The following is a 27,516-nucleotide window of genomic DNA, read 5'->3' on the forward strand; positions in this document are numbered from 1 at the left end:
TAAAAGAAACCTTTTTAAGGTTCCCTAATTCAGAAACTCAAATTTATTTGACCATATAAATATTTTCCCTAGTAAACCCTAATACTATTCCATAAAATTATGTTCCTAAAAGCAAACTTTGGGAAACACTGTCTAAACTCTGAAAAGTAATTAAAAATAGATGTTTTTCTTGTATAGAAAGCAAGTGGAAGATTTATTCAGGACAAATGGAGGCCTCTTGATATCCCTCAGGCAGTGCCACCTCTGCACCTTCTTGAGGGACCAATGTTGGTTAATATCCACTGAAAGAAATAGAGAAAGCAAACAGTTTTACTCTATCATAATGGAAAATTACATTTTTTCCCAAAATCCTTTGTTTTTATGTGACACAGGACTTTAGCATATTAACAGGAAATCATTCTTCTTCATTCATTTTTATTGGTGTATTATAATTATACATAATAGTGGAATTCATTATGCCATACTTATACATGCACATGACATAATTTGATCAATCTCATTCCCTAGTAAATCACATTCTTTCAATGAAATCAAGTTATACGGTTTACTACAGGCAAAGATGATCTCACCTTGCAGGAGGCAAGTTAATTGCCACTTCTTTGGAAAAGGTTTTAACCCTTCATACTCTGAAAAATGTCCAAGGACTAAGTGTAGGAGAAAAAAAATAGAAATAAGGTATAAAGACAGTTAAAGCAGTTTAAGAAAGCAGTCAGTATAGATATGGAGGGTATAGTGATCAACAGTGAACATCTTCTTTGGCAACCCTCAACAATCAGTTTAAGAACAATGATAATAACAGCATAATGACTGTAATAGAGTAAAGCCTCTTCTATCTAAACACCAATATTCCAGGATCCTTAAGCTTTTGGTTAGCTTGGGATTCCAGAAAATACTTTTTTTTTTTTAGAAAAGTGTAATCTTTTGCAAGCAAAGAAATGGCATCTGACCGTTTTGCATACTAAAGCTAGGGTAGTCACCTTACTAAAAATAATAGTCTATTTGACTGTTGTTGTTTAAAAGTAATTGACCTTTTAATATAATCCTAGAAGCAATAGAATACAGAATTCTATAGAGAACAAAAGAAGAGAGGAGAAACTGAAGGGCCATCAGACATGGATAATGACAACATTAGCAAATCAGTAGCAGCCATGACAATTGCAATCAGCCATCAAAGAGATGAACCAAAAGAAGATGGGATGGTCTTAAAACTGGGGAGAAATTGTTTAATCAGTAAAACATAGAATTACCAAATGGCACAAAAACCTCACTCTTAGTTATATACCCAGAATTGAAAACACATGCCACACAAAAATACATACCCAAATGTTCATAACAGCATAATTCACAGTAGCCAAAAAGTGGAAACAACCCAAATAACCACCAACTGATGAATGGATAAACAAGTGATCTAACCATGCAGTAGAATATTATTCAGCCATAAAAAGGAAAGAAATACTGGCATGGGCTACAGCATGGATGAGAGCCTTGAAACCATTATGCTAAGTGAAAGGAGCCAGAAGCCAAAGACTGCCTACTGTATGATTCCATTTGTATGAAATATAAAAGAGAAAAATCTACAAGTAGAGAAAATAGATTAGTGGATGCCAGGAGCTGGAGTGAGGGGGATGAGAAGGGACTGTGTAATGTGTACTGGGTTTCCTTTTGGAGTGGTGAAAAATATCAGGAACTAAATTAGTGGTGATGGTTGCACAATATCATAAATGTTCTTAATGCCACTGAATTGTACACTTTTAAATGATAAATTTTATGTTATGTGCACTTTACCAAAATAAAAAAAATAAACCCCCTCTTGAACTTTTGCCCTTTGAAAAAAGAAACTTGAAGAAGCAAAAAAAAAAAAAAAAAGTCTCTCTCTTCGATTACTATAATACAGGAACTCACAGACACACCATAAACCTAGATTCACCTTCTTATATAAATAAATGTATGAGATGGGAAGAAAGGGGAACAAAATCTTTAAGGTCAGAGCAGAAAGCCCAAAAAATAGATACAGAATGGTCACGTGAATTAAAACATCTATCTACCTCAACTTATGTAGTCCATTTCTGCTATATAATGAATTTGTACAATGTAAAAATGTTTATATTTGTTTTAAATAAGAGGACAAGGTTAAGAGAGAAATTGCCTATGTTCATACATAATATTTCTCAGCAAACGATTATTCTGCATTACCAAGTAACAGTAGCTAAATGCCAAGTACACTAACTCAATTGAAATCAGTAAGCATAAAGAGATACAGTAAATACTCTATCATATTCCCATTCACTCTACTACATTCTTTTTCTTGGTTCAGTTTGATAGCATGCTATCTTTTAAGTATATATTACATGATTCTCCTGTATATTGGTGAATTTTTCTCTTGTCTCTATAAATCATCAGCCTTAATCCTTTCTTACATCCCCTCGCTTCCATCCAATGTCACTATTTTAAAAGGTGAAGTCTATATTTCCTATATTTTTTATTTATTATACAAGTAAGCTCTTTTCAAACCATCCTACTATTTTATTAGTATAGTTGTTTTTTAGTACTCTGGTTACAAACTTTCCTACGTTTTGAGTGGTTTTCTCCAATCTTGTTTTTTCCTTAAGTCCTGTTATTTTTCAGTGTATAATTCTGCAGAATGTGAGGGTTTTCTGAAATGCATATTGCACTGTGGCAGTAATGCCTGTGTTTGATAGCTCACTCAACTCAAATACTACTGAAAGAGAAATGACCTAGGGCTCCCAGCCTTTCCCTTATGGGAACATGGCGCATTGTTGGAATTTAGGAGCCTGGGCTCACCCCAGGTGCCTCTCTTGGCAAAACCACACTGTCACTATCCCTATTAAAACTATATGACAGAGCCAAACTTTTTCACACCTAACCAAAAGGAAACATTGTGGATTAGGTCTCTGGTAACCAGATCAAATCAGTTATTTTGGCAATTTTATAACAGCTCTTTAATAACCCAGGAATGCTGGAATCCCTCCAAGGGAACCCAAATTTATTAATTCTGAATCACAAATTCTCAGTGGAATGACCATAAAAAACCCTTAGATAATATTATTATTTAAGCTCCTGGTCAGTATAAAAGTCTCTTTGGTGATAAAATTATGTAAAAAACAAAAGGAATGAAGTTGTGCTATTTCTCTGTAGTTCCTCTCTTATACCACTTCATTCCACTAAAAGATAGGGAATTTCATTCCTATGTATTTCTAATTATCAGGGACCAAACAGAGTCCTACTAAGAGATCAGGATGAATTTAATGATCTTCATGACTTGTGCAGTTTTTAAAAAAAATGTGTATTGATTGGTTCATAATAATTATATATCATACTGGGATTCATTGTGGCATATTCATACAAGAATATTGTGACTTTTCCATTTAAAACGTTCCAGCCTCCATGTAGCACCAGCTTCTTTGGGCCCGGTAGAGCCCTGTGGTATGTGACCAAGACTTGACCTCTGCCACAGAGACTTGGACAAGTGATGCTGAAAAAAAATTCATTTGCTGTTCATGGAAATTAGTATATATTTCTCTCTGGAAGCCCTGGAAATGTAGTCTGTATACTCTGATTGCCATGGTTTAACCAGAGCTGCAGGAGTAAAACCTCAAACACAGGTGAAATGCTTAGACAATTCAAGGGTAAGGAGTTTAGAAAGTCAGAACTCCGAGAAACAGAGAAAAAATGGAAATAGACAGCTCCTCCATCTTTTCCAATGGAAAAATTCCTGCCTAAACATGGCATGTAGGACTCCCCCCATCAAGTTTGTCACTATCTAGATAATGTTCCTCCATATCATACTGCTGATATAGGACTATACGTGAAAGGAGTGCCTTATATATGTCACTACTGGTTTTCTCTTTTGGATAGAAAATTTGTTCATCATCTTGGCTTTAAATACTCCTTTTTTAAGTGAGGACATTTTTCACAGTGTCTTCTATTAGATTAAGACAGAAAATGAGAGCCCCTTCCTTTGACCAAACATTTCTGTGGCCCTGAAGGCATGAGTTTCTTCATGCCTAATATTCACTGGGGTGGAAGGAATACAGAGAGTCATCACATCTATTGCCCTAGCTCAAATCAGGGCTGTGCCAAGTCTATCTCAGATGGGTGGGTACATTTTATTTCTAGAAATAGTAAAGAGAGCAAAATACTCTAGTCATTTATTGCAGAATTTAACAACTGCAGCCCAAAGGCCTTCCTTTATCAAACTCCATTTGTCTGTGCTATGATTTAAACCCACTTGATTTTGTTTTATCTTTAATAGAAAGATTAGTTGCATTCTGGTTCAACATGGCAAAGATAGTACATGAGAAATCTTTTCCAAACATAGAAGAGCAATGATGCGAGAAGCTGAAAAAATGAATGAAACTTTAAAACTGAAAAATTACAGAAACAAAATTAAACTCTTTGTGGAATAAAATATAGGTAGAAAGAAAGATCAGTAGTTAAAGGGGGTCAAAAGGCAGTTGAGGCTACATACAGATAGTTGGTTCTAAACAGCTCCATTGAACTACAGCCTGCAAGAGGCTTCCTACGTGAAAGTGGTATTATGGCTTAGATCTTGAATGTTCCCCAAAGGCCCATGTGTCCAAGGCTTGCTCATCATTATATGGCATTATTGGGAGGTGGTGAAACCTTCAGGAGGTGAGGCCTAGTGGAAAGAAGTTAGGTCACTGGGGTAGTGCTCTTGAAAGGAAATATTGGGATCCCAGCCCCTTTCTCTCACACTTTCTCTTTTTCTCTCTCTATTTCTGCTTCCTAGCTGCTACGAGGTGAAATGTTTCCTCCAGCATGTGTTCCCCACCATGATATACAGACTAACCACTTACTCAAAGGCAAAAGGGTCAGCCAGTCATGAACTGAAATGAGACTATAAACTAAAATAAACCTTTTCTCAGTATTTTATCACCATGATAGAAAGCTGACTTATGTAGCTGGGTAACAGGGTCACACTTCTCATATGTAATAAGGGGTTGACATAGTTCTGCCCACCCAAAGTTGTATCCTAAAGCACACTGATTGTCCAAAGTAGGCAGTTGTACCTGAGGTACCAGTCCAAGATCTTCATTATTAGCGAGTAGCACTGCACAAGAAAACATGTGGAAACAGATCACCTAGGTATGAGGAACACAAGCTGGGACACTAATACATAACCTGGTTTAGAGCTAAGTGAGCCACAAAGTCAGAAACAGCAATTCTAGAAAGAAGGAAGGCTTATGCAAGACACAACTCCCAGAGATAATGAGCTTTTAAACAAAAACTAGAAAATCAAGAAAAAATTCAGAAGAAGGGTTTCCAAGAATCACAAAAAAGTTCAGAATTTACATCTAAATGAATAAAGATATTAGAATTATATGAAGTACACTTTAAGTGAATTTAAAATACTATGAAGAAATAAAAAAATAAGATCCCCAAAATAATGTAGAATTACAAAAGAGCAACTAGTACATATTTTTAAAATAATTTGTAAATGTGGAGAAAAATATATTTATTGAATATAAAATACACAGAAAAACCCAACAGATGAACTAAATAGTATACATGAAAAAATACATGAATTGGAGTATAGAGTTGAAGTAATAACATTAAGTATACCAAGAAAGAAAAATAAAGGAAATATTAAGAGACATAGAAGACAAATTAAATGAGATACAAAGCATAAAATAAAACTTTGAGAACAAGAAAAAAAGAAAGTGAAAAGGGAATGTTTACCAAAATAATGACGACAAATTGAAGAGGAAATTATTTACTTTGACTGAAAAACATCATATGCAGAGCTGGCTAAACAAACATAAATCACATATCTACAATCTCACCATGTGCAACAAAGAAAGAAAAAAAGAGAAAATATGAAAAGCTAGACGAAGAAAACAAAAAGACCTACCAAAAAGTACAATCGAATAGTAGACTTTCATTAACAAACAAAAGAAGTCAACAAATCGTTTATTAGTATCTTCAAAGTGCTGAGGGAAAATGAACATGCCCAATTATCATTCAAAACTCAACACATTTTTTGCATATAAGGATTACAGAACTTTAGCACTATTATCCTTAGAAAGATCTTGCATAATTAATAAGAAGTACAATGAACTGACAAGGAAGTGAGCTGCAAGAGCAAGAAGGAAAACAAAAAAGAAAGCTTGTTTCTATACTCTGTAAAATAAGATTTTTAAGTCTTAAAATAAAATGGTGTTCAATTCTTTCCATTTCCTGTCCTTTGGGATTTAGGACCTCAATTTTTATGGTTTTTATTGAGGAATACAACTATACACAATAATGGGATTCGTCATGATGTGTTTTTGTTTGTTTATGCCTTTATTTTATTTATTTATTTTTATGTGGTGCTAAGAATAGAACCCAGTGCCTCACACATGCTAGGCAAGCACTCTACCACTGAGCTATAGCCCCAGTCCACATCATGAAGTTTTTATACATGCACATAGCATAATTTAACCAATTTAATCCCATAATTCCTACCCTTCTCTCCTCCTGATTCTCTTCCCTTACTGTATTGTTCTCCCATCTATTTTCATAGTATCCTCCTTTTTATTTCCCATTTCTTCCTAGCTTCTATATATGAAAGAAAACATTCAACCTTAGACTTTCTGAGTCTGGTTTATTTCACTTAGCATGATGTTCTCCATTTTCACTCATTTTCCTGTAAATCTCATAATTTCATTCTTCCTTATGGCTGAGTAAAACTTTATTATGTATATATACCACATATTCTTTATCCATTCATCTATTTACTGGCACATAGGCTAGTTCCATAACTTGGCTATTCTGAATTGCACTGCTATAAACATTTATATGCTCAGTTCTTTGAATATATTATTTTTTTGCTTCAAATAATTGCTGGCCTATACTTTCCTTTTTTTTTTTCAATACTTGCTTCCTACCATCTGCTTCCCAGGCAATTGGGGTAGGTGACAGCCATACTCTAGTTTATGCTTTACTAGGTTCTGTGTCTGGGCCATGCCATAGTGGTTTAGATAGTTTCCTATAGTATTAGACCACTTTTGGAGAATTCTAGGAAAGAAAGCTTTTATAAAGCAAGTTGACAGGTTGCATGGCAGGTTAAAAAATAACAACCCCAGGTAGCCATTTTATCAGAAATATTACTCCCATTTACCAGAGCCTCTCATATATCACACCCTTGTAATCCAGCTTAAGCAGCAACACATAATCATATACAAAAATAGTAAGCCTCATGTAGGCATTTATTCCAAAAAAAACAGTTTTCTGATTCATCATATGCCAAATCAATCTCTCATATCTTGAAGCATGTACTATTATCACCAATACTCAGAAGGATAAACCTGTGACATGGTTAAGATCTTTCCCATCAGGGGAAGAATTGCCTTTGTTCATCAGAGTGTATTCACTGATGCAGAAAAGTATAATTTATAAAGAAATAGCAATAACAATGCCAAACTAGGGATACCAATAAAGCTATGGATCGATCATCTCTAAAAGAATTTTCATCTGTACATAGTTACACCAAAACTGCCAACAATTTTAAAGCATTCTCTGACTCCTTAAAGTCCACCCAGGAACCCAGAATTAAGAACTTTTGTCCTAGAGGGAAACAGAATTGACTTACAGGATGACAAGGCTTCTACTTCACAGATCTGAAGACTGTCACATAGCTTTCCTAGGACTGCTGTTGAGAGCACAGACATTCTCTGAATCTTTCCATGCTTCCTCGCCTTTGGTGTGGGAACCAGGCTCCAGTCAGACATGAACAGTGTCATTGACGGAGTCCCTGCCTCAGAAAAACACCCTAACCACAAATCGTGAAAGTAGTGGTCCTAATGGTCTTGTGAAAAAAGTCTCTGCCTGGCTCCCCCCAGAGTTGCTCTTAACAGCGTGTACTTAATAACCATGCAATGTGGAGGAGGTGACTATTCAACAGGCAGGCAGCTTTATACTGTTATAAACCTCACTGGCTCAGCTCCTTTGATTTATGAACAGCCCCTCATCATTTCGAAGCTATGCTTGGATGCAATTCCAGCACTAATTGCTGCAATGCTGCAACTCCCCTGGTGCCTGCTGCCCATGGCAGGAAGAGGCTGTTTATGACAGAAAATCTCTGAGCCACGATTCCCTTCCCCCAGTTGATATCCCCCTTCAAATGATTAAAAGCCCAATAAAAATTTGTTACTGGGTACCCAATAACTTATTAGAGCTTAGAATGTGTCCCGCTTGGGCTATAAACAGTATTTAGGGGCCAGTTTGGACTGCCTAAAAGTGTCCTACTGTTATTTCTGTCTGGCAGTTTCCCTTCTGGGGAACTTAGGGGAGATGGGTTGAACTGAGTGAAGAGGGAGGAAGGAGAACCACAGATGGGAATACAGAAGCAAATTGGTTTACCTGGACAGCGAGGGCAGCACAGATGAGGGATATGCACAGGAGAGAGGCAATGAAGATTTGGACATCTGACTCGGCTGCAAAGCACATTCCCATTCTGAAAGAAGGAGGCACCAAGAAAGAATAAATATCTTTCAAAGGTCACTGGGATCATGCCAGTTTGGAAAACATTCATGCAGGGACTCACCCAGACAATGAATAACATTCCCAAGAAGCTGAATGCAATCAGCATTTTCTTTCCTTTCTCATCACTAGCACCTCTTCTGGGTTGGTTGATAGCTTACTGGAATGTTTTTCTAAGGCTGGATCACTATTGCTCCAGTTTTCAAAGACTACCATTAATTGTGGGAAGCTTCTTCTGGTCTGGCTCTGGGCATTTCTACCCTTCCCTAATGCTCTAGCTGCATGTCTTTTCTAAGATCCCACTCTGATTTCATAATCACCTATCCAATGCCATTTAAGGGAAGGATGATGAGCAATGGGTCCCTCGAGTTGTTACCCTCCCCTGGGCAAGAAAGTATCCCTAACACATGGATTTTGGATTCTATGTAAGCCTGCCTTGGTCCAGTAGGCAGAGTGACAATTCTCATTTCCCTTTGCAGCCAGAATGTTTTCTGAGAACAAGCTAGAGTTAGGAATTGAGCTGATTATCTATTATGCCTGGGTGGGGCAATTGGGTCTCTGCCTGACTTACAATTACATGATCCCAAACTCTGACAGCTCTCAGGCCATTGCTAGAACAAAGAAAGACTTTCAAAATACATTTCACATTTACATTTCCCATCTATAATTCATTTGAAGCAAGGGCTACTTGTATCTGTAAGGCTGTTGTGGAGAAAAGGGTAGTGAAGAGCATGGAGAGAGAGAAGATGCCTAGTGCATCAGCTTCTGGCATTGGGATCCTATTAACATTTTCACTGCCTTGCAGACATCAAAGCCTTGGCCCCCAAGGGTTAGCTGTCTATCTCCAATGTGTTGGATCAAGAATCTGATAAAATTATGACAAACCAGGAAGTTAATCAGTCCCCAGGTACTCTATTTAATACATGCCCTATCCATTTAAAAGGGCAGGCTTCTTTTATACAAATTGTAATCACTTTACCACAACCTATTTTCCTTTATTGTGTGCTTTCTACAATAAATTCTTGGAATGTTACATTTGGAAACACCACAGAAGTTTCTTATGCACCACACTTCTCAGAGACTGGTCATATCATCTGGAGATGAGATCACCAAAGCACACCAAAGGGAAGTCCCAGGTGAGATCTAAACTGATCCTTAATGCTGTGTACTGAATTGTGTTCTAGGGTTAACAGTTTAATAATAATAATAATAATAATAATAATAATAATAACTACAATGATAATTATGATGACAGTGATGGCAACAGCAGTTATTGTTTCTTAGATGTTTATCATGACCAAACGTTGCTTTAAGTGATTTAAATGAATTAGTGATTTTAATCCTTGCCACAGCCTCATGAACTAGGTAATATCATTATCTTATTTTAAAGAAGAGGAAGCTGAGGGAATCTCAGAGAAGTTAGGTAACTTGTTCAAAACAACATGGCTCACTAGTGGCAGAGCCAGGGTCAGAAACTTTATCTGTCTTAAATCTAGAACCCATTGCTTCTTATATCTCCTAATATTACTTGAAGGTCAGGTTTCTGCATGCTTAAAATTGTTTAGTGTACAACCAGAGATATGAAAATTGTGCTCTATATGTGCAATATGAATTGGAATGCATTCTGTTGTCATATAAAACATTAAAATTTTAAAAAATTAAAAATTAAAAAAAAATGTTTAAATGGGTGAAAGGACTAGGCTTGGAAAGCCCGAATTTTTGTTAAATGGAAGAAAAAAAAATGCCAAGCTTGCGAGTGTTCCTGCTCTAGCTTGGCAAGTGGGAGGAATTGCATTCCTTAAACAAGTCCTCAAGTAAGACAAGTAAGAGAATGGTCTTGAATTTTTTTTTCCATGTGATCAAAATTCTCAATCCATAAGATCTAGTGCAAAGCTTCCTTTCCTAATTTGCTTCATGCACAGGTCCTCCCCCAAGGGTAATTTTGCTCCCCAGGAAATTTGACTATGTCTGAGACTTTTTTGATTATCACAACTGGGGTTTGCGCTACTGACATTAAGTGGATTCACAGCAGAGATGCTGCTAAGTATCCTACAATGCATATGACAGCCCCCGCCACAAAATATCTATCCATAAATGTCAAAAGTGCAGACACTGAAAATCCCTGGCCTACTACAATGATAGAAGCTTATTCAGGAAGATAGACCATGGCTGTGATCTTGAGTAAAGACCATGGAGAGAAGGTGAAACTACCTGCTTAATTTATTACAAAGATGGCATTTAAATTTCCAAATGCCTGTTTAAGTGATGTGACAGAAGCCAAGGCCAGGGCAAGAGAATTCTAATCCTCACAAGATACAGGCCAAGGTACCTCAGCCTCATTTCTTAATTAAAGTTATTAGCTGAGACTACATAAAATATACTCTCCCAATGAACCAGTATATAATCTGTCCTAATCTCCTCTCTTAAGGCAAGGCTTGGAAATAGTTTCCAAAAAATATTATGTCTTATAATCCAGAGATTATATTGAGCTTTTTCCTAATATAAGCTCTTCTGCTTTCTACCACCACGCTCTATATCATTAGTCTAAAAGACCATAGATACCTGTCTATAGCAATTATTCAGAGATCCCATACAAATCAAGCCAAAAAGCAGTACAGGAAAAAAAAAACACAGATATTTATTTTTCCTTGCAATCTGCTTCATTTCTTTTCCCTTTTTCTTTTCTTTCTTTCTTTCTTTTTTTTGGTGGGGGGAAGTAGGGATTGAATTCAGGGGTACTTTACCACTGAGCTACATGCCCAGCCCCGTTTTTGAAAAATCTGACAGTAAGTTACTTAGGGCCTCACAATATGCTGAGGCTGACCTTGAACTTGCCATCATCCTGCTTCAGCCTTCCAAGCAAGCAACACTGCTCCTGGCTCTTTCTTCATTTGGTTTAAGCCTTTATCACCTATACTGTCTGGCCATCTGAGCATTGCTAAAGAACAAACTGGGAAATTTCGTGTCATATGGGATTGTACCTCTGAGCAGATGCAGTTCACACAGTAAACCAAACCATAAGGTTCCAGGTAAGGATGCCATTTCTCACCCACTCTGTACTTCTTGTCTTGAAACACACAATATGTCTCTGAATCTGTGAGAAAGGAGATAGAAAAAATACTTGTTAGTAAACACGAACCAAGTCACAAAATCTAAAATCAATCATATATTCCATCCATTTTAATAAACATACATCAGGAGAAAAAGCATACCAAATATCAATAGAACCGTACTACTGACTTGGTGTTTTACTGAATTCTCACAATGACCCATAAAGTAAATACTACCAATAGTCTTTCTTTTATAGAAGAGGACAATCAAGAAGCATACTATCAGTAACTGAATGGGGACTCAAACCAAGATTTGTCTGAGTCTTAAATCTTAACTACTGTTCTGTTATAATGGTAAGAACAGGTAGCATGCTATGTGTCCTTTTTTTTTTTTTTAAAGTTAATGTTCCCCTTGATTTGGGAATGCAAGTTAATGTCTGCAATGTGGATGTATCAGAGCATTCTAAAAGCTGCTTAGTGGTAGTGTAGAAGCAGTGGATCACACAATTTGTGTTAGGTCTCTGTAAATGGCCTTGGCCACACATGCTAACATCATCCAATCATTAAACAAATATTTGAGCATTTACTGTTTGTCAAGCACTGTGCTAAGTGCTAGGGACAAAACAAAGAGCAAGGGGCCGTGGCTCAAGCGGTAGTGCGCTCGCCTGGCATGTGTGCGGCCCGGGTTCGATCCTCAGCACCACATACAAACAAAGATGTTGTGCACCACATACAAACAAAGATGTTGTGTCTGCCAAAAACTAAAAAAATAAACATTAAAAAATTCTCTCTTTAAAAAATAAAAAATAAAAAAATAAAGTAGATTCTCACCCCACCAACCCCTGCCCAATTTCAGGATGTGACTGTCTAGCACCTGCTTGAACCCAGGACTCTGGTCAACTGAACTGCAAAGCTAATTGTATTTAAAAAAAAAAGAGCAAAAATTTTTATAGATAGTCCCTGCTCCCATTCAACTTATAGACCTCCTTTTGTATGAACAACTCCCAATTAACTCAAACCACACACTTCCCTTTGTTGGAAGAGAAATTTGGGCAGCCACAGCTTTGTAGCATAGCACACTTGAGCTCATAATATGTTACTTGTTTTATGTTTCATGGTTTATTTCTTCATCATAGTCCTCAAAAGTAGGCAACATTCATTCTTTACGCTCTATTCACCACATGACCTACCACACTGTGGCCAATAAATGTAAATAATTGACAACTGATTGGTAAACTGAATTTCCAAATCAAGCAGTTTATCCTCTAACCCCATGCTCTTCTATCTCTTAATTTTCATGAAACAAGGTCAAAATAAACCAATATTCTTCTTGTAGCAAACACATTGCTTTCCCTCACTCTAGAACACATTTCTCTGATTATGGAAATAAAAATAGTTAAGAAAAGACACATAGGCAAGAAACTGGGAGAAGATATTTTCAATAAATAATAAACAAGGTAGTATTAGAACATTTTTAATCATTCAAATCAATAAAAGAACAATAAATTCAACAGAAAAACCATTTAAGAACATGAACTGTCAATTTGTGGAATAAGAAATGAGAACAAAGGATAAATATGAACAAATATTCAACCTCACTAATAATCAAATGAAAACAATACTGAGATAAATGCTCCATATCACTTATTGGTTTAAAGACGTTCTATAAATCTTTCCAACTAGTCAAAGGTTGAAATTTACTTTTCAAAGTTTTATTTCCATTTTCTTTAGAACCTAAGGATTCCAAAGACAATAAAGGAGAAAAAGAGGAAGGCAAAATACATTTTAGCCTGTTTTATATCATTACTACTACAAATAGTAAACAGAGCCTAACTTCTAGTGACCCTAATAAAAAATCTCATGCTAAAGGCCTATTTCCTCAGTTTCTTTTACCCAATACATCATGTCCAACTTTCAATCAAAAATTACAAACATACTAAAAGCCAAAAAACAGAGTCTGAGGACTTGATTTGCAAACAAATCAAGCACCAGAACCAAATTCAGATATAGCAGTTATTTTGGAATGATCAAGCCAGGAATTTAAAATAATTATGTTTACATTCAATCCCCACTACTGCAAAAAAAATCTTTAAAAATAATTAGAATTAACATGACAAGGATTTTAGTAGAAAAGTGTACAATATGCAATAATATGAGAGTAATGAAAACAGTTGAAAATTCTAAGAAAGAAAAAAAGGAAATTGGAGAAATTAAAGATATTGTAATAAAAAATAAACAATGCCTTTGAAAGGATCATTACAGACTGGAAAATGGGAAGAAATGATTGGAACATTAAAGAAATGCCAACAGAAAGCTCAAAAACTAAAATAAAATGGAAAAAAGGAACAGACCATCCCCAAACTGAAAGAAAATAACAAAACTTTTACAGATATATAACAGGGATACCAGAAGAGAAAGAAACAAAGGAAAGGAACAAAAGAATATTTGAAGCAAAAATGTCTGGTAGTTTTCCAAAATCAGTGACAGACACCAAAGCACAGATCTAGGAAGCTTTACAAACACCAACTAGAATACATATGGAAAAAAATCTACACCTATGTATATCATGTTCAAAGTACAAAAAAATATATGTTTTGCAAGAAATATCAGCAGAAATTATTCATAAAGAATAAAATGACATATTTCAGAAACCTGGATCTACATAAAAAAGGATGATCAGCATATGCCTCTAGTCCCAGAAGTTGGGGAGGTTACTGCAGAAGGATCACAATTTAGAGGCCTGGACAACTTAGTAAGACCCTGCCTCAAAATAAAACAAAAAGGACTGAGGATATAGCTCAGTGGTGGAGCAATCATGGGTTCAATGCCAATAAATATGTTTCTATTGATTAATCTACATTGACACATAACTATCACCAAGAGTCTATAGTTTATATTGCAGTTTACTCTGGCTATTGCACATTCTATTGGTTTTGAATAAATATTTAATGACATGTATTCATCATTACAATATCATGCAAAGTAATTCCACCACCCTAAATTTCACCATCCTTTTTTCTTTGTCTATGCACTCATTCTTTCCCCAAACCCTGGCAACCACTGAATACTTTACCACTGCCATAGTTGAACATCTTCTAGACTGTCATATAGGGAGAATCATACAGTATTTAGCACTTTTAGATTGGCTTCTTTTACTCAGTTATATACATTTACATTTCCCGTATGTTTTTTATGGCTTAAATAGTTCATTTCTTTTTGCACTGAATAATATTCCACTGCCTGGATTTGCCAGTTTATTTATCCATTCACTCACTGAAGGACATCTTGGTTACATCCAAGTTTTGGCAATTATGAATAACTGCTATAAACATACGTGTACAGGTTTTGTATAAATACAAGTTTTCAATTCCTTTGGGTAAATACCAGGAACTCTTATTACTAGGTAGTGTGTTAAGTGTATGTTTAGTTTTGTAAGAAACCGCCAAAATGTCAACCAAAGTGACTGGACCATTTGGCATTCCCATCAACAATAAGTGTGAGTTCCTGTTACTCCACATCTTTAACAGCATTTGGTTGTGTTAGTATTTTGGATTTTGGCCATTCTTAATAGGTAGGTAGTGGTATGTCATTTTAATCTGTATTTCCCTGATAACATGTACATGGTGTAGAACATTCTTTTCATATACTTATTTGTCAACTATATATCTTCTTTGGTATAGAGTCTTTTAAGGACTATGGCCTTTTTTAAATAAATGGGTTATTTGGTTTTATTATTGAGTTTTAAGAGGTTATTTAATATATTTTTTGAGTAAGAGTCTTTTTTATCAGATGTCATTTGCAAACATTTTCTTCCAGTCTATGACTTGTCTTTTAATTCTCTTGATAATGTCTTTTACAGAGCAGAAAAATTTAATTATAATGAATTTCAGTTTATCTATTCCTTCTTTTATGAATTGTGCATGTGATGTTATATCTAAAAATCCATTGCCAAACCCAATTACATTTTCTCCTATATTATCTTCCTAGGAGATTTGCTGCTTTGTATTTTACATTTAGATCTTTGATCCATTTTGAAATTTTTGTGAAGGGTATAAGGGTTTTTTTAATCTTTTATATATTTATTTTTATGTGGTACTGGGGATCGAAACTAGTGCCTCACACATGCTAGGCATGCACTCCACCACTGAGCCAAAACACATGCCCAGGGTGCAAGTTTTATGTCTAATTCTATTTATTTATTTATTTATTTATTTATTTATTTATTTATTTATTTATATTGAACCAACTTTATTTTTTTAATTTTTATTTTTTTATTATTGTTCAAAATATTACAAAGTTATTGACATCATATTTCATACATTTGATTCAAGTGGATTATGAACTCCCATTTTTACCCCGTATACAGATTGCAGAATCACATCGGTTACACATCCACTTTTTTACATACTGCCATATTAGTGTATGTTGTATTCTGCTGCCTTTCCTATCCTCTACTATCCCCCTCCCCTCCCCTCCCCTCCCATCTTCTCTCTCTACCCCATCTACTGTATTCATTTCTCTCCCTTGTTTTTTTCCCTTTCCCCTCACTTCCTCTTATATGTAATTTTGTATAACAATGAGGGTCTCCTTCCATTTCCATGCAATTTCCCTTTTCTCTCCCTTTCCCTCCCACCTCTCATCCCTGTTTAATGTTAATCTTCTTCTCATGCTCTTCCTCCCTGCTCTGTTCTTAGTTGCTCTCCTTATATCAAAGATGACATTTGGCATTTGTTTTTTAGGGATTGGCTAGCTTCACTTAGCATAATCTGTTCTAATGCCATCCATTTCCCTGCAAATGCCATGATTTTGTCATTTTTTAATGCTGAGTAATACTCCATTGTGTATAAATGCCACATTTTTTATCCATTCATCTATTGAAGGGCATCTAGGTTGGTTCCACAGACTAGCTACTGTGAATTGTGCTGCTATGAACATCATTGTAGCAGTATCCCTATAGTACACTCTTTTAAGATCTTTAGGGAATAGTCCAAGAAGGGCAATAGCTGGGTCAAATGGTGTTTCCATTCCCAGCTTTCCAAGGAATCTCCATACTGCTTTCCAAATTGGCTGCACCAATTTGCAGTCCCACCAGCAATGTACAAGTGTACCCTTTTCCCCACATCCTCGCCAGCACTTGTTATTGTTTGATTTCATGATGGCTGCCAATCTTACTAGAGTGAGATGGTATCTTAGGGTGGTTTTGATTTGCATTTCTCTGACTGCTAGAGATGGTGAGCATTTTTTCATGTACTTGTTGATTGATTGTATGTCCTCCAAATCTGTTCAGGTCCTTGGCCCATTTGTTGACTGGGTTGTTTGTTTTCTTATTGTTTAATTTTTTGAGTTCTTTGTATACTCTGGATATTAGGACTCTATCTGAAGTGTGAGGAGTAAAAATTTGTTCCCAGGATGTAGGCTCCCTATTTACCTCTCTTATTGTTTCTCTTGCTGAGAAAAAACTTTTTAGTTTGAGTAAGTCCCATTTGTTGATTCTTGTTTTTAACTCTTGTGCTATGGGTGTCCTATTAAGGAATTTGGAGCCTGACCCCACAATATGTAGATTAGAGCCAACTTTTTCTTCTATTAGACGGAGAGTCTCTGTTTTGATATCAAGCTCCTTGATCCATTTTGAGTTAACTTTTGTGCATGGTGAGAGAAAGGGATTCAGATTCATTTTGTTGCATATGGATTTCCAGTTTTCCCAGCACCATTTGTTGAAGATGCTATCTTTTCTCCATTGCATGCTTTTAGCACCTTTGTCAAATATAAGATAGTTGTAATTTTGTGGATTGGTCTCTGTGTCCTCTATTCTGTACCATTGGTCCACCCGCCTGTTTTGGTACCAGTACCATGCTGTTTTCGTTACTATTGCTCTGTAGTATAGTTTGAAGTCTGGTATCGCTATACCGCCTGTTTCACTCTTCCTGCTTAGAAATGCTTTTGCTATTCTGGGTCTTTTATTTTTCCAGATGAATTTCATGATTGCTTTATCTATTTCTATAAGAAATGCCTTTGGGATTTTGATTGGCATTGCATTAAACCTATAGAGAACTTTTGGTAATATCACCATTTTGATGATGTTAGTTCTGCCTATCCATGAACAGGATATATTTTTCCATCTTCTAAGATCTTCTTCTATTTCTCTCTTTAGGGTTCTGTAGTTTTCATTGTATAAATCTTTCACCTTTTTTGTTAGGTTGATTCCCAAGTATTTTTTTTTGAGGATATTGTAAATGGGGTGGTTGTCCTCATTTCCATTTCAGAAGATTTGTAGCTGATATACAGGAATGTCTTTTATTTATGCCTGTTGATTTTATATCCTGCCACTTTGCTGAATTCATTTATTAGCTCTAGTAGTTTCTTTGTAGAACCTTTTGGGTCTGCTAGGTATAGTATTATGTCATCCACAAATAGTGATAATTTAAGTTCTTCTTTTCCTATCTTTATGCCATGTATTTATTTTTTGATGCAGACATATAATTGGTCCAGAAACATCTATTGAAAAGACTGTCCTTGCTCCATTGCATTTTTTTCACTCTTTGTTGAAGATTAGTTGATGATGTGTATGCATATTTATGAGCTCCCCAATTCTGTTCCATTGACCTATGTCTATTCTTTTGCCATTACCACATAGTTGTGATTATTGCACCTTCACCTTGTATATCAACCTTTGAGTACAATGCTATTCTTAATAAAAAATTCTTAGAAGCAGATTTTTTTAAAATTTTTTAAAGGGGGGGGGGGAGAGAAATTTATTTATTTTTTAGTTTTTCGGCTGACACAACATCTTTGTATGTGGTGCTGAGGATCGAACCCAGGGGAGCACGCTACTGCTTGAGCCACATCCCCAGCCCAGAAGCAGATTTCTTAAGTTAAAGATTTTGGATGCTTTCAAATTCACAATCTACATTGCAAAACTGTCTTCCAGAAAAGCTATGCTAATTTCCCTTCCTATTAACAGTGGACAAAGGTAGATATTTTTCAGTGCTTAAAACTTTTGACATCCAGGCATGGTGGCACACGCCTGTAATCCCAGTGGCCTGGGAGGCTGAGAGGATTGTGAGTTCAAAGCCAGCCTCAGAAATAGCAAGGTGCTAAGCAACTCTGTGAAACCCTGTCTCTAAATAAACACAAAATAGGGCTGGGGATGTGCCTCAGTGATTGAGTGCCCCTGAGTTCAATCCCTGGTACCAAAATAACACAAAAAACAAAAAACAAAAAAAACTTCTGACAATTTCATGTGGAAAATGGATGGAACAATTTTTTTTATTAGCAAGGATGAATATATATTCATTTTAGTAAAATATTTTATTCTACCTTTTATATTACCATTTTATGTTATTAACATAACATAATACTATTTTGTTATATTAACATTTTATGTTAATCTATATTTCCTAAGAGTATGTGCTCAAGCTCATTAATTAATTAAAAGAACATAGAAAACTAAAGAACTCTTTTTAGGCAGAAATTCTGTGTTTTTCAGCCAAATCTGAGAAATATAACTTTCTTGTATAGACACAAACTAGACTTCTGCTCCACAATATTCCAGTAAGAGTAAGAAATAGTTTAAATATTTTAACAATCTCAGCATCTTGAACTGATGAGTGATGGTCAGGATATTCCCAAGACTAATGTCTAAATGTGGCATTTTCCCTACCTTTGACATATCAGAGAGAGGAGAGTAACAGTCTATCAATCAATTTAATGTCTCATTAAAAAATACCGAAGTTATTTGCATTTCACATATACAACTTATTTTGACATTTCAGAAAAAAATCCAAGTATACTTGGAAACAAATCCATGAAGGTGGTTCCTTCAAATGGCATTATTAGGCTAGCATAAATAGTAATAATTTCATGAGTCTGGAATCACTAATACTTTTTTTTAATTCTTTCTCAATCTCACTTTTTATTTTTTTAGCATTTTTAATTTTTTTAATTTTTTCTAATTAGTTATACATGACAGCAGAATGCATTTCATTTCATTGTACACAAATAGAGCACAAATTTCCATTTCTCTGGTTGTACATGATGCAGAGTGACACCATTTGTGCAATCATATATGTACCACACTCAGGTTGACATCAGATCTACCTATTTAAAGTATGAAATTTGATGAGCTTTGCTATCAGCTATATGATTTGCATGATTGGATGATGTACCCCTTTCTTGAAGAAATTTGATAATAGAAGATACATACTTCTGGAAGACTAAGCAATCATTAAAATAAAATAAGCTATAAAATGTGGATTCCATGTGCATTTGTACATTTTTTTAAAATCTCATTCAACTTGTTAAAGGTTCTAACATGTAGGAAAGGCTGATTCCCAAAAGACAGGATATACTGATGCCAAAAGAAGGGTATTCTTCATTACTTGTAAGCAGGTTGCTCTTCTCTGAAATATTTTTAAAACACATTATTTCACTGAATATTAAATAAATCACTTTAATATGTCTGAGTACACCATTATTCATGAAAAACAGGGATAACCCAAACAGCTAATTTCAACTAATATGAGCAATTTCCCTCAAATTCAGTCTATAAGGAATATTGTTAGACAAAGTGTGAAAACTGAATGATATAAATTTTCCTCCTCCAAGTTTGGCTCAAAAACCAGGAGATAAATGATTAGTTCCTAGAAAATAGAGCTCAATGAAAATAATGATCATGGGGCTGGGATTGTGGCTCAGCAGTAGAGTACTTGCCTAGCACGGGCGGGACTTGGGTTTGATTCTCAGCACCACATTAAAAAAAAAAAAAAAAGGCATTGTGTTGTGTCCATCTACAAAAAAAAAAAAAAAAAAAAAAAAAAGATTCTCTCTCTCTCTCTCTCTCTCTCTCTCTCTCTCTCTCTAAAAAAAAAAGAATAAAATGATGATCATAATAATAACAGCAAAAAACACCTAATATTCGTGAAGTACTTTCTAGGAGCCAGGCTCTTTTCTAAGGGCTTTACATATATTAATTCACTAAATTCTCACAATAATCCTACAATGTTGGTCCCATTATCTCAATTTTACAAATGAGGAATCAGAGGCATAGAGAGATGTGGAAACTTGCCCAAGTTGACATGATGAGTCAACTATGGAAATGGCATTCAGGCCTAAGTAGTCTGGCTTTAGAACCAATGATTATGGCCATTATATAATTGTGTGTCTTCTACTATGTAGTTGGTAAGGTACAGGTCACACATTTTTAGAACTTGAGAAGGGTTTCCACACATTCTTGTCTCATCTTTTCTCAAACATCCTTACACTTCACTTTTGACATATAACTTTGATCACCTTTCAAAGAACTGGTGTTGTTTGTAGTGAAGGCAAGTCATACTCAGACTACATCAAATGGTATAGAGAATAAAGACATTATTTTGCATTTTTTGTATCTATGTCAGTGACAAAACATAAAGTGTATGCTCATGCTCTCAAGGGGTTTGAAATCTTGTTGAGAAGACAAAATCATCCCCAGCTAAAAGTTCATTTTCATTCTTTTTAAAACAAATAGCATTTTCCTCATGTGTTACATGGAATTTATTCTACATATTATACCAGTACCTTCTAAACTATGTTTTTTTCTTAAAAATATTTTTTAGTTATAGATGAACACAATATCTTTATTTATCTTTATGTGGTGCTGAGGCTCAAACCCAGGGCCTCACACATGCCAGGCAAGCACTCTACCACTGAGCCACAACCCTAGCCCCTAAACTATGCTTCTTAAGGATTTAAATATCTTTCTCAAACACTAAATGCTGATAGTAACCTGATCCTAATACAAACATAGTGGTTTTTCATCAAGTACATTGGTCTTTTATTTTTACAAAATCTTTTTTAATTTTAGCTTGACAAAACATCTTTATTTTATTTACTTATTCTTATGTGGTGCTGAGGATCAAACCCAGTGCCTTACATGTACTAGGCGAGTGCTCTACCACTGAGCCACAGCCCTAGCCCAAGTACATTGGTCTTATTATCTCCATGGTATAGGATCTGTCCACTTTTATTCCAGAGAGAAATCCACAACTCCTTGAAGGAGCAAAATTCAGGAAATGGATGAAAGCAAAGAGCTGAATAGTAACATCATTGGTGCTATTAAACAATGCTTCTGCAATTACTGACAATAATATCTTTTCAAGCAGATGACACATGTAAACACCATAATCTTCAAAACCTGGTTTTGCATGGCTGTTCAAAATGGAGTGGTTAGTATAAATTTACTGATTTCTCTATGAACACACTAGATATTATCAATTTTCAAAAATTATGATAAAGTCAATTTCAGCACATGCTTTTAAGTTTGACCTTTTAAAATTTGTTTGGCTCCACTTAGCAGATAATTTAGTGAGTTATACAGTATAATCAACCACACCTAAAGTTCCAGTATGTCACCTTGGATCAGTCACACAAATGAGATGATTTTATTGAAGCAAAGATAACTCATCAACTTTTAGGAGACACGAGGGAAAAAAAGTGATGTGATTACTTGCCAATACCTGAGAGATACCAGCTGGAGAATGCATGACTTTCTATTAAATAATGGTTCTCTGAGAGTAGAATTTGATCCCAAAGGAATTCCAACTAATATGTGAAATGGACCTTCAACCTGCCTCATCATAATTATTTTTCAAACGGTTCAGCTGGCATTTAATTAGAAATGGAAATCCCTGCTATTTTAGTGGCCCCTGTTAAGAAGAATAAAAATTCCAAAAAGTAAATAGCAAAAGGGATGAGTCATTGTACCATCAATGTTTCGCCCAATCATTATTTCCCATCTCCCAAGATTAGGTCAAAAGGTCAATAACCCCATCACCAATCCAAAAGCAAGAAAACATTCCATGAACTGTTTTTGATAAGAGCTATTACTGTAGACACACCATCATGTCAGTATTACAATAATATTTATTCTATTATAACACATATGGTCAGTGGAGAAGGAGAGATGGATCTTTGCTGTTCATTATATGAATAGATACAAGTAAACAAATTTTCTTCTTTTTTCCAAGGGTTGAACCCAGGGGCGCTTAACCACTGAGCCACATCCCCAGCCCTTTTTATTTTTATTTTGAGACAAGGTCTCGGTCAGTTGCCTAGGGCCTCACTAAATTGCTGAAGCTGGCTTTGAACTTGCCATCCTCCCACCTCAACCAGGGAATAAATTTCTTCTTTAATTATTTATTTTTTTAAAAAAGTTCCTAGATGGCTGGGGTTGAGGCTCAGTGGTAGAGTGCTCGCCTAGCATGTGCAAAGCCCTGGGTTCAATCCTCAGCACCACTTAAAAATAAAAACAAATAAAATAAAGGTATTGTGTCCAACTACAACTAAAAATAAGTGAATATTAAAAAAAAGTTTCTAGAGCAGTGAAGAAAACTAAAGGCATAAATACTTTTCTTCTGTTGTTTATCAGAATTGTATGAAGGGCAATATATAGTAATTGCATAATTTTTTTCTAATTTCTCTGGCATAGAGTTTCTAAAGTTGAAGACTATCAAATTCCCTCAGGACTTTAAGACTTCATTTCTAGGCTGAGGAAACCAGTGAAAAGGGGAAGCCAGAAAGAAGCCAAATTCTTCATTCTGTAAATACAGCTGATTTCCTTATCCTGGAATTAACTATCTTATTCCTATTCACTGGATCATTTGCCCCAAATTTTATATATATATTTTCCACTGGACATATATGTTGAGTGTCCTATTCACAGTATGGGCCTCCTATTATTCGTCTTGTGGCTATTTCAGTTTTTTGCTAACAGGTGGGCAAACAATGAAAAGAAAAGGGTTTATAATTCAAGAGGTTTGACAGTCAAGCAAGGTAATACCATTGGCTAAAATAAAAACTGGAGATTTTCCATGAAATTCCAATTCATTGTGAACTTCTATCTCTGATTAGTATGGCTAATTGATAGTTGATAGTATTCTCATTAATCTTTCTTATAAGGACACGGGGAGATCCTTTCATAGAAATGTTACTTGGCTGATGTAACCTGACCTGAGTATATTTTTCTAGCAGAGATAATCTCTTCCATGTCTTATGGCCTAGGATTTGGGGCAAAAATACAAGCTCCTATTCAAAGATAAAACCAATTATTCTTTCTGTCTGCACCTCAGCTTCACAAGCCTCAGTTAAAGGACACTTTCCATTTTGTCATGAATAGTTTCTTTTTCTTTGGTCAAGAAAACAAGTTGGACTCAAACTTTTTACAACAGAATCAAATTTACATCCCATGCAAATGTAAACCACCCAATTTCCACTATTTCTTCACCATCAGTGCATTTTAAGACTCCAATTGTGAATAGACATAATAAACCCTGATCTAAACTGGTTACAAGATTGTGCTTCATTTTTGTAAAATGATATGTATATATAGCTGAACTTAGAAAAAAAACACACACAAATAACTGTGGTTGAGATTACTGCTGATTTTTGTTTTCCTTGTAGTTTTATGTATTTTCTGCATGTTTAACAATGAGCATCTATTTTTAAATCATAAAAGATATTATATTGATGTAAAGGTTGCTTAGGGCATCTGGTAGGGTAGTTGACAATTCAGTCTAGTAAGCATATTGAACATCCATGTGTTTAAGAATACTATGTTGTATCTTTCAATTAACTAATGTCACTCAAAGGTAAAGGACCTGTACTGCATTCCCTTACTGTTTGTGGAAAGCTGTTTATTAAGTTATAATTTAATGTTTGTATTCTTATTTTCACAGAGGGTTAATAAATAAATACAAAATAGATAATTCTTCTCTCGTCTAAGAAGCCAGGATTAAGGATGATTTTCTTGTACCATCCAGAATGTGCTTTATTCAAACATCTCATAATCAATCCGAGTGGTAGATGAGAGGTGGGAATAGTCTGTAGCTGAATCTGCAAGTGTTCCAACAAGCCTGAAATTTCTATTTTTATCTTTTCAGGAGGAATAAGCCAAATTTACAGTGCAAATGCTATAATCTACTAAACCACATGCTAAATACATCTATTCTTTCTGCTTTCTTCAGATGACCTCTATTTTATTTCATCTTTAAAATCATTATTTTCCACCTAGACTTTCATCTCTAAACTATATCTAACCTTTTTTGAAACAACCAGGCTACAAATCTTGTTTTTAACTTTTTAAGTTGTAGGTGGATACAGTACCTTTATTTTATTTTTATGTGGTTCCAAGATCGAACCCAGAACCTCACACATGCTAGGCAAGCACTCTACCACTGAGCCCCAGCCCCAGCCCCAGGCTATAAATCTTAAAGGAATAGAATTATTTTGCAACGACTCTGTGACAATATATAAAGTCCAGGTAGTTTGCTTCAAGTACCCAAAACCAGGGCTTTGGTTTCCCTTGCCCCGCCTCCCTATCCCCTATTTTGTTGTCCCTTAGTTCTCTGTCCAGGAAGCAAGAATTCTCAGTTTATAAGTAAAGAATTTTTACTTCAAAGGACACAAATGACTCAACCAATACCACACAGCAAGCATCACAGGACTGACAAAAAATCAGGTCTCTTGACTTCAAGTGCAGTCCTCTTTCCACTAAACTACAGGGACATTCCAATCCTACTGAGAAGGCAAGGAAATCTAAGAAGTATGGATATAAAGGCACATATTTTTAACCTTCCTCACAACTTTCCTTTGGCTTAGATTCCTTAGGTTCCTGAATATTTTCAGTTCTAGTCCCAGTCTTTTAACTCCCAAATATTATACTGCCTCTCTTAGGAATTCCTGTTACAAAGTTCTTTATTCATTCACTTGGATCATCTCTAATGTATTAAGTAGCTACCATGTGTAAGAGACTGGGCTTCTATTCAACAGAATGAATTGGCTTCCTCAAAGAATTGCTAGAGGCAAATTGGTATAGTAAACAGAACACTGAATTTAGAGACATGGATTTTGGTTCCTGACTCTGGCTAGGACTTGCTCTTCGTACCTGTATGGTCATTTGACCTCATTTGGTTTCAAATATCCATCTTAAAATTAGGGGTATAATATCATTTGGCTTGTTAGAGAATTGCTCTAATAGCTACCATTCATTAAAAGCTAACTATGAAGGATGGGTTGTGGCTCAGTGGTGGAGCACTTGCCTCACATGTGTAAGGCAGTGAGTGTGATTCTCAGCACTGCATATAAATCTGAATAAATAAAAGTCCACCAGCAACTAAAAAGGTAGTTTAAAAAAAGCTAACTATGAGGGTTGAGGTTGTAGCTCAGTGGTAAAGAGCATGCCTAGTATGTGTGAGGCTCTGGGTTCAATCCTCAGCACCACATAAAAATAAATAAATTAAAGGTTCACTAACATCTAAAAAAACATTTTTTTTAAAAAAAAAAGCTTACTACGAGCAGGCACTGTGCAAAAGCACTTGGTATACACAATTTCATTTATTCTTCAAATTACCATGATGATAATCATTATGCTATTGTTTCCCCTGTGCTCTGATAAGAAAACTATTGCTGGAATGGATAAGTAACATTCCCAAGGTACATAAGACAGTCATGGAGCTGGGAGCTGAATCTAGGCTAACTTCAGAACCTCCATGCCAAGCCACACTGTAGTCTCCCAAAATAAAATAATAATTAAGAATTTACTTTAAAAAACATGAAACTATCTAATTTTAAAATATAATTCCTTTCTTCTACTTCCAACTACTTAAACTTCTAAGATGTGACTAGGTCTACTTTTTTGCTTGCTTCTTATTATTATCCAATAATCACCTTAAATGTCCAAGAAGAACCTGGAAAACCCATGCCTTTCTGGCCGGCTTTCACAACAGAGACAGAGAGGTCTGGTGGCCTCTGAAGATGGTGCTTCACATATCTCAAGCTTTCTAAGTATCTTCTTCCTTCTCTTCAATCTTTTCATGGCCTTCCTTTCCTGAGAAGTCCAGAGGCCCACTTTAAGCCAAATACGAATGTTAGAAACTTTTTTCTCTTAAGGAAAAAAATGAATGAGAACCAGGTCCCTTGAAGATCCAATCAATTCACCTTATAAAGCAGGGATAGACTCCATGAAATAGATATGTGAACAATTTCTCTCTAAGTCTTTGCCAGACTTGGCACAGGCTGGCCCATTAGAAATACATAATAGAATATTTTTAATAATTCAATTTTCAACCTCACTTTGATCAATAGTTCATTACCTAAGTTAGATCTGCCAAACGGGATGAACTCTTCAGCCCATTTGTCCCATATTTGCATGAATATTATGCTGTGAATGTTACGCTCCTTTGAACTTCAAAAGAACTTCCTGGCCTCATTGACTACAACTTTAACAACAGAACATAATGGAGTTACAGAAAGATCTTTCCCTGGCTAAAGACCTCAAACCTTGCTGGGGGGTGGACAGTAACAAACTTTTACATAAGCAACAAATGGCTCATTCATCCATTGAAGTGCATTATCAGTATTTCCTGGTCTGGGAAGCCTGTCTTCTCTCTTATGAAAACAACTGTAACTGTGGCTAATTAGCTAACAGCAAGTGGCAGCACAAACCTTCACCATTTCTTGTCAAAGACCTTTCCTCGAATAAAGCATTTTTTTCTAGCCCTTGTCATATTTCTCCCTTCAATTGAGAGAGCATCTTTCACCATAAGAGTATTCCACCTACATTCCACCATGATGCCCCAAATAGGAGAGACAGAATCCCTTCCTTGACTTACAAGTTTATATTCAAACCAGCTCCAGAAAATATTTTGGGTTCCTTGGGTAAAATGGAATGAGACCACAAAGAGAGATATGAAGGTTTATTTCTCGTTTTCCCAGTTACTTTTTAAATTTAAAAAATAAACCTGCTTGACCTTCATCAACTCCCATACCAACTACCCTTCTCCAGAACAGGACAGTAAAAACATGAGAAATGTGATATTCTTTTACTTTAAAAGACTTTTCCCTGATGAAAAAGCCATACTTGCCAACTGTGGAAACTTTGGAATAGATAGAAGCAGCACAAAGAAGAACAAAAATAACATTCATAATCTTA

The 27,516-nt window shown here is 35.5% G+C and overlaps 1 protein-coding gene across 5 annotated transcripts in view; it reads right to left on the reverse strand.

Moving 5' to 3' along the window:
* CHRDL1 (chordin like 1) overlaps positions 1–27,516 on the reverse strand; it is a 111,475-nt gene that overhangs the window by 76,481 nt on the left and 7,478 nt on the right. For all 5 annotated transcript variants that reach the window (XM_081277665.1, XM_081277663.1, XM_081277666.1 and 2 more), the window contains exons 3-4: positions 11,484–11,596; positions 8,383–8,476 (exon numbers count right to left, since the gene is read on the reverse strand). In XM_081277665.1, the coding sequence (XP_081133791.1) occupies positions 8,383–8,476; positions 11,484–11,596 (207 nt within the window). The remainder of the gene's footprint in view (positions 1–8,382; positions 8,477–11,483; positions 11,597–27,516) is intronic.

This window comes from Spermophilus citellus (genome assembly GCF_964194105.1).
Source record: "Spermophilus citellus genome assembly, chromosome: X".
Classification (NCBI taxonomy): domain Eukaryota; kingdom Metazoa; phylum Chordata; class Mammalia; order Rodentia; family Sciuridae; genus Spermophilus; species Spermophilus citellus.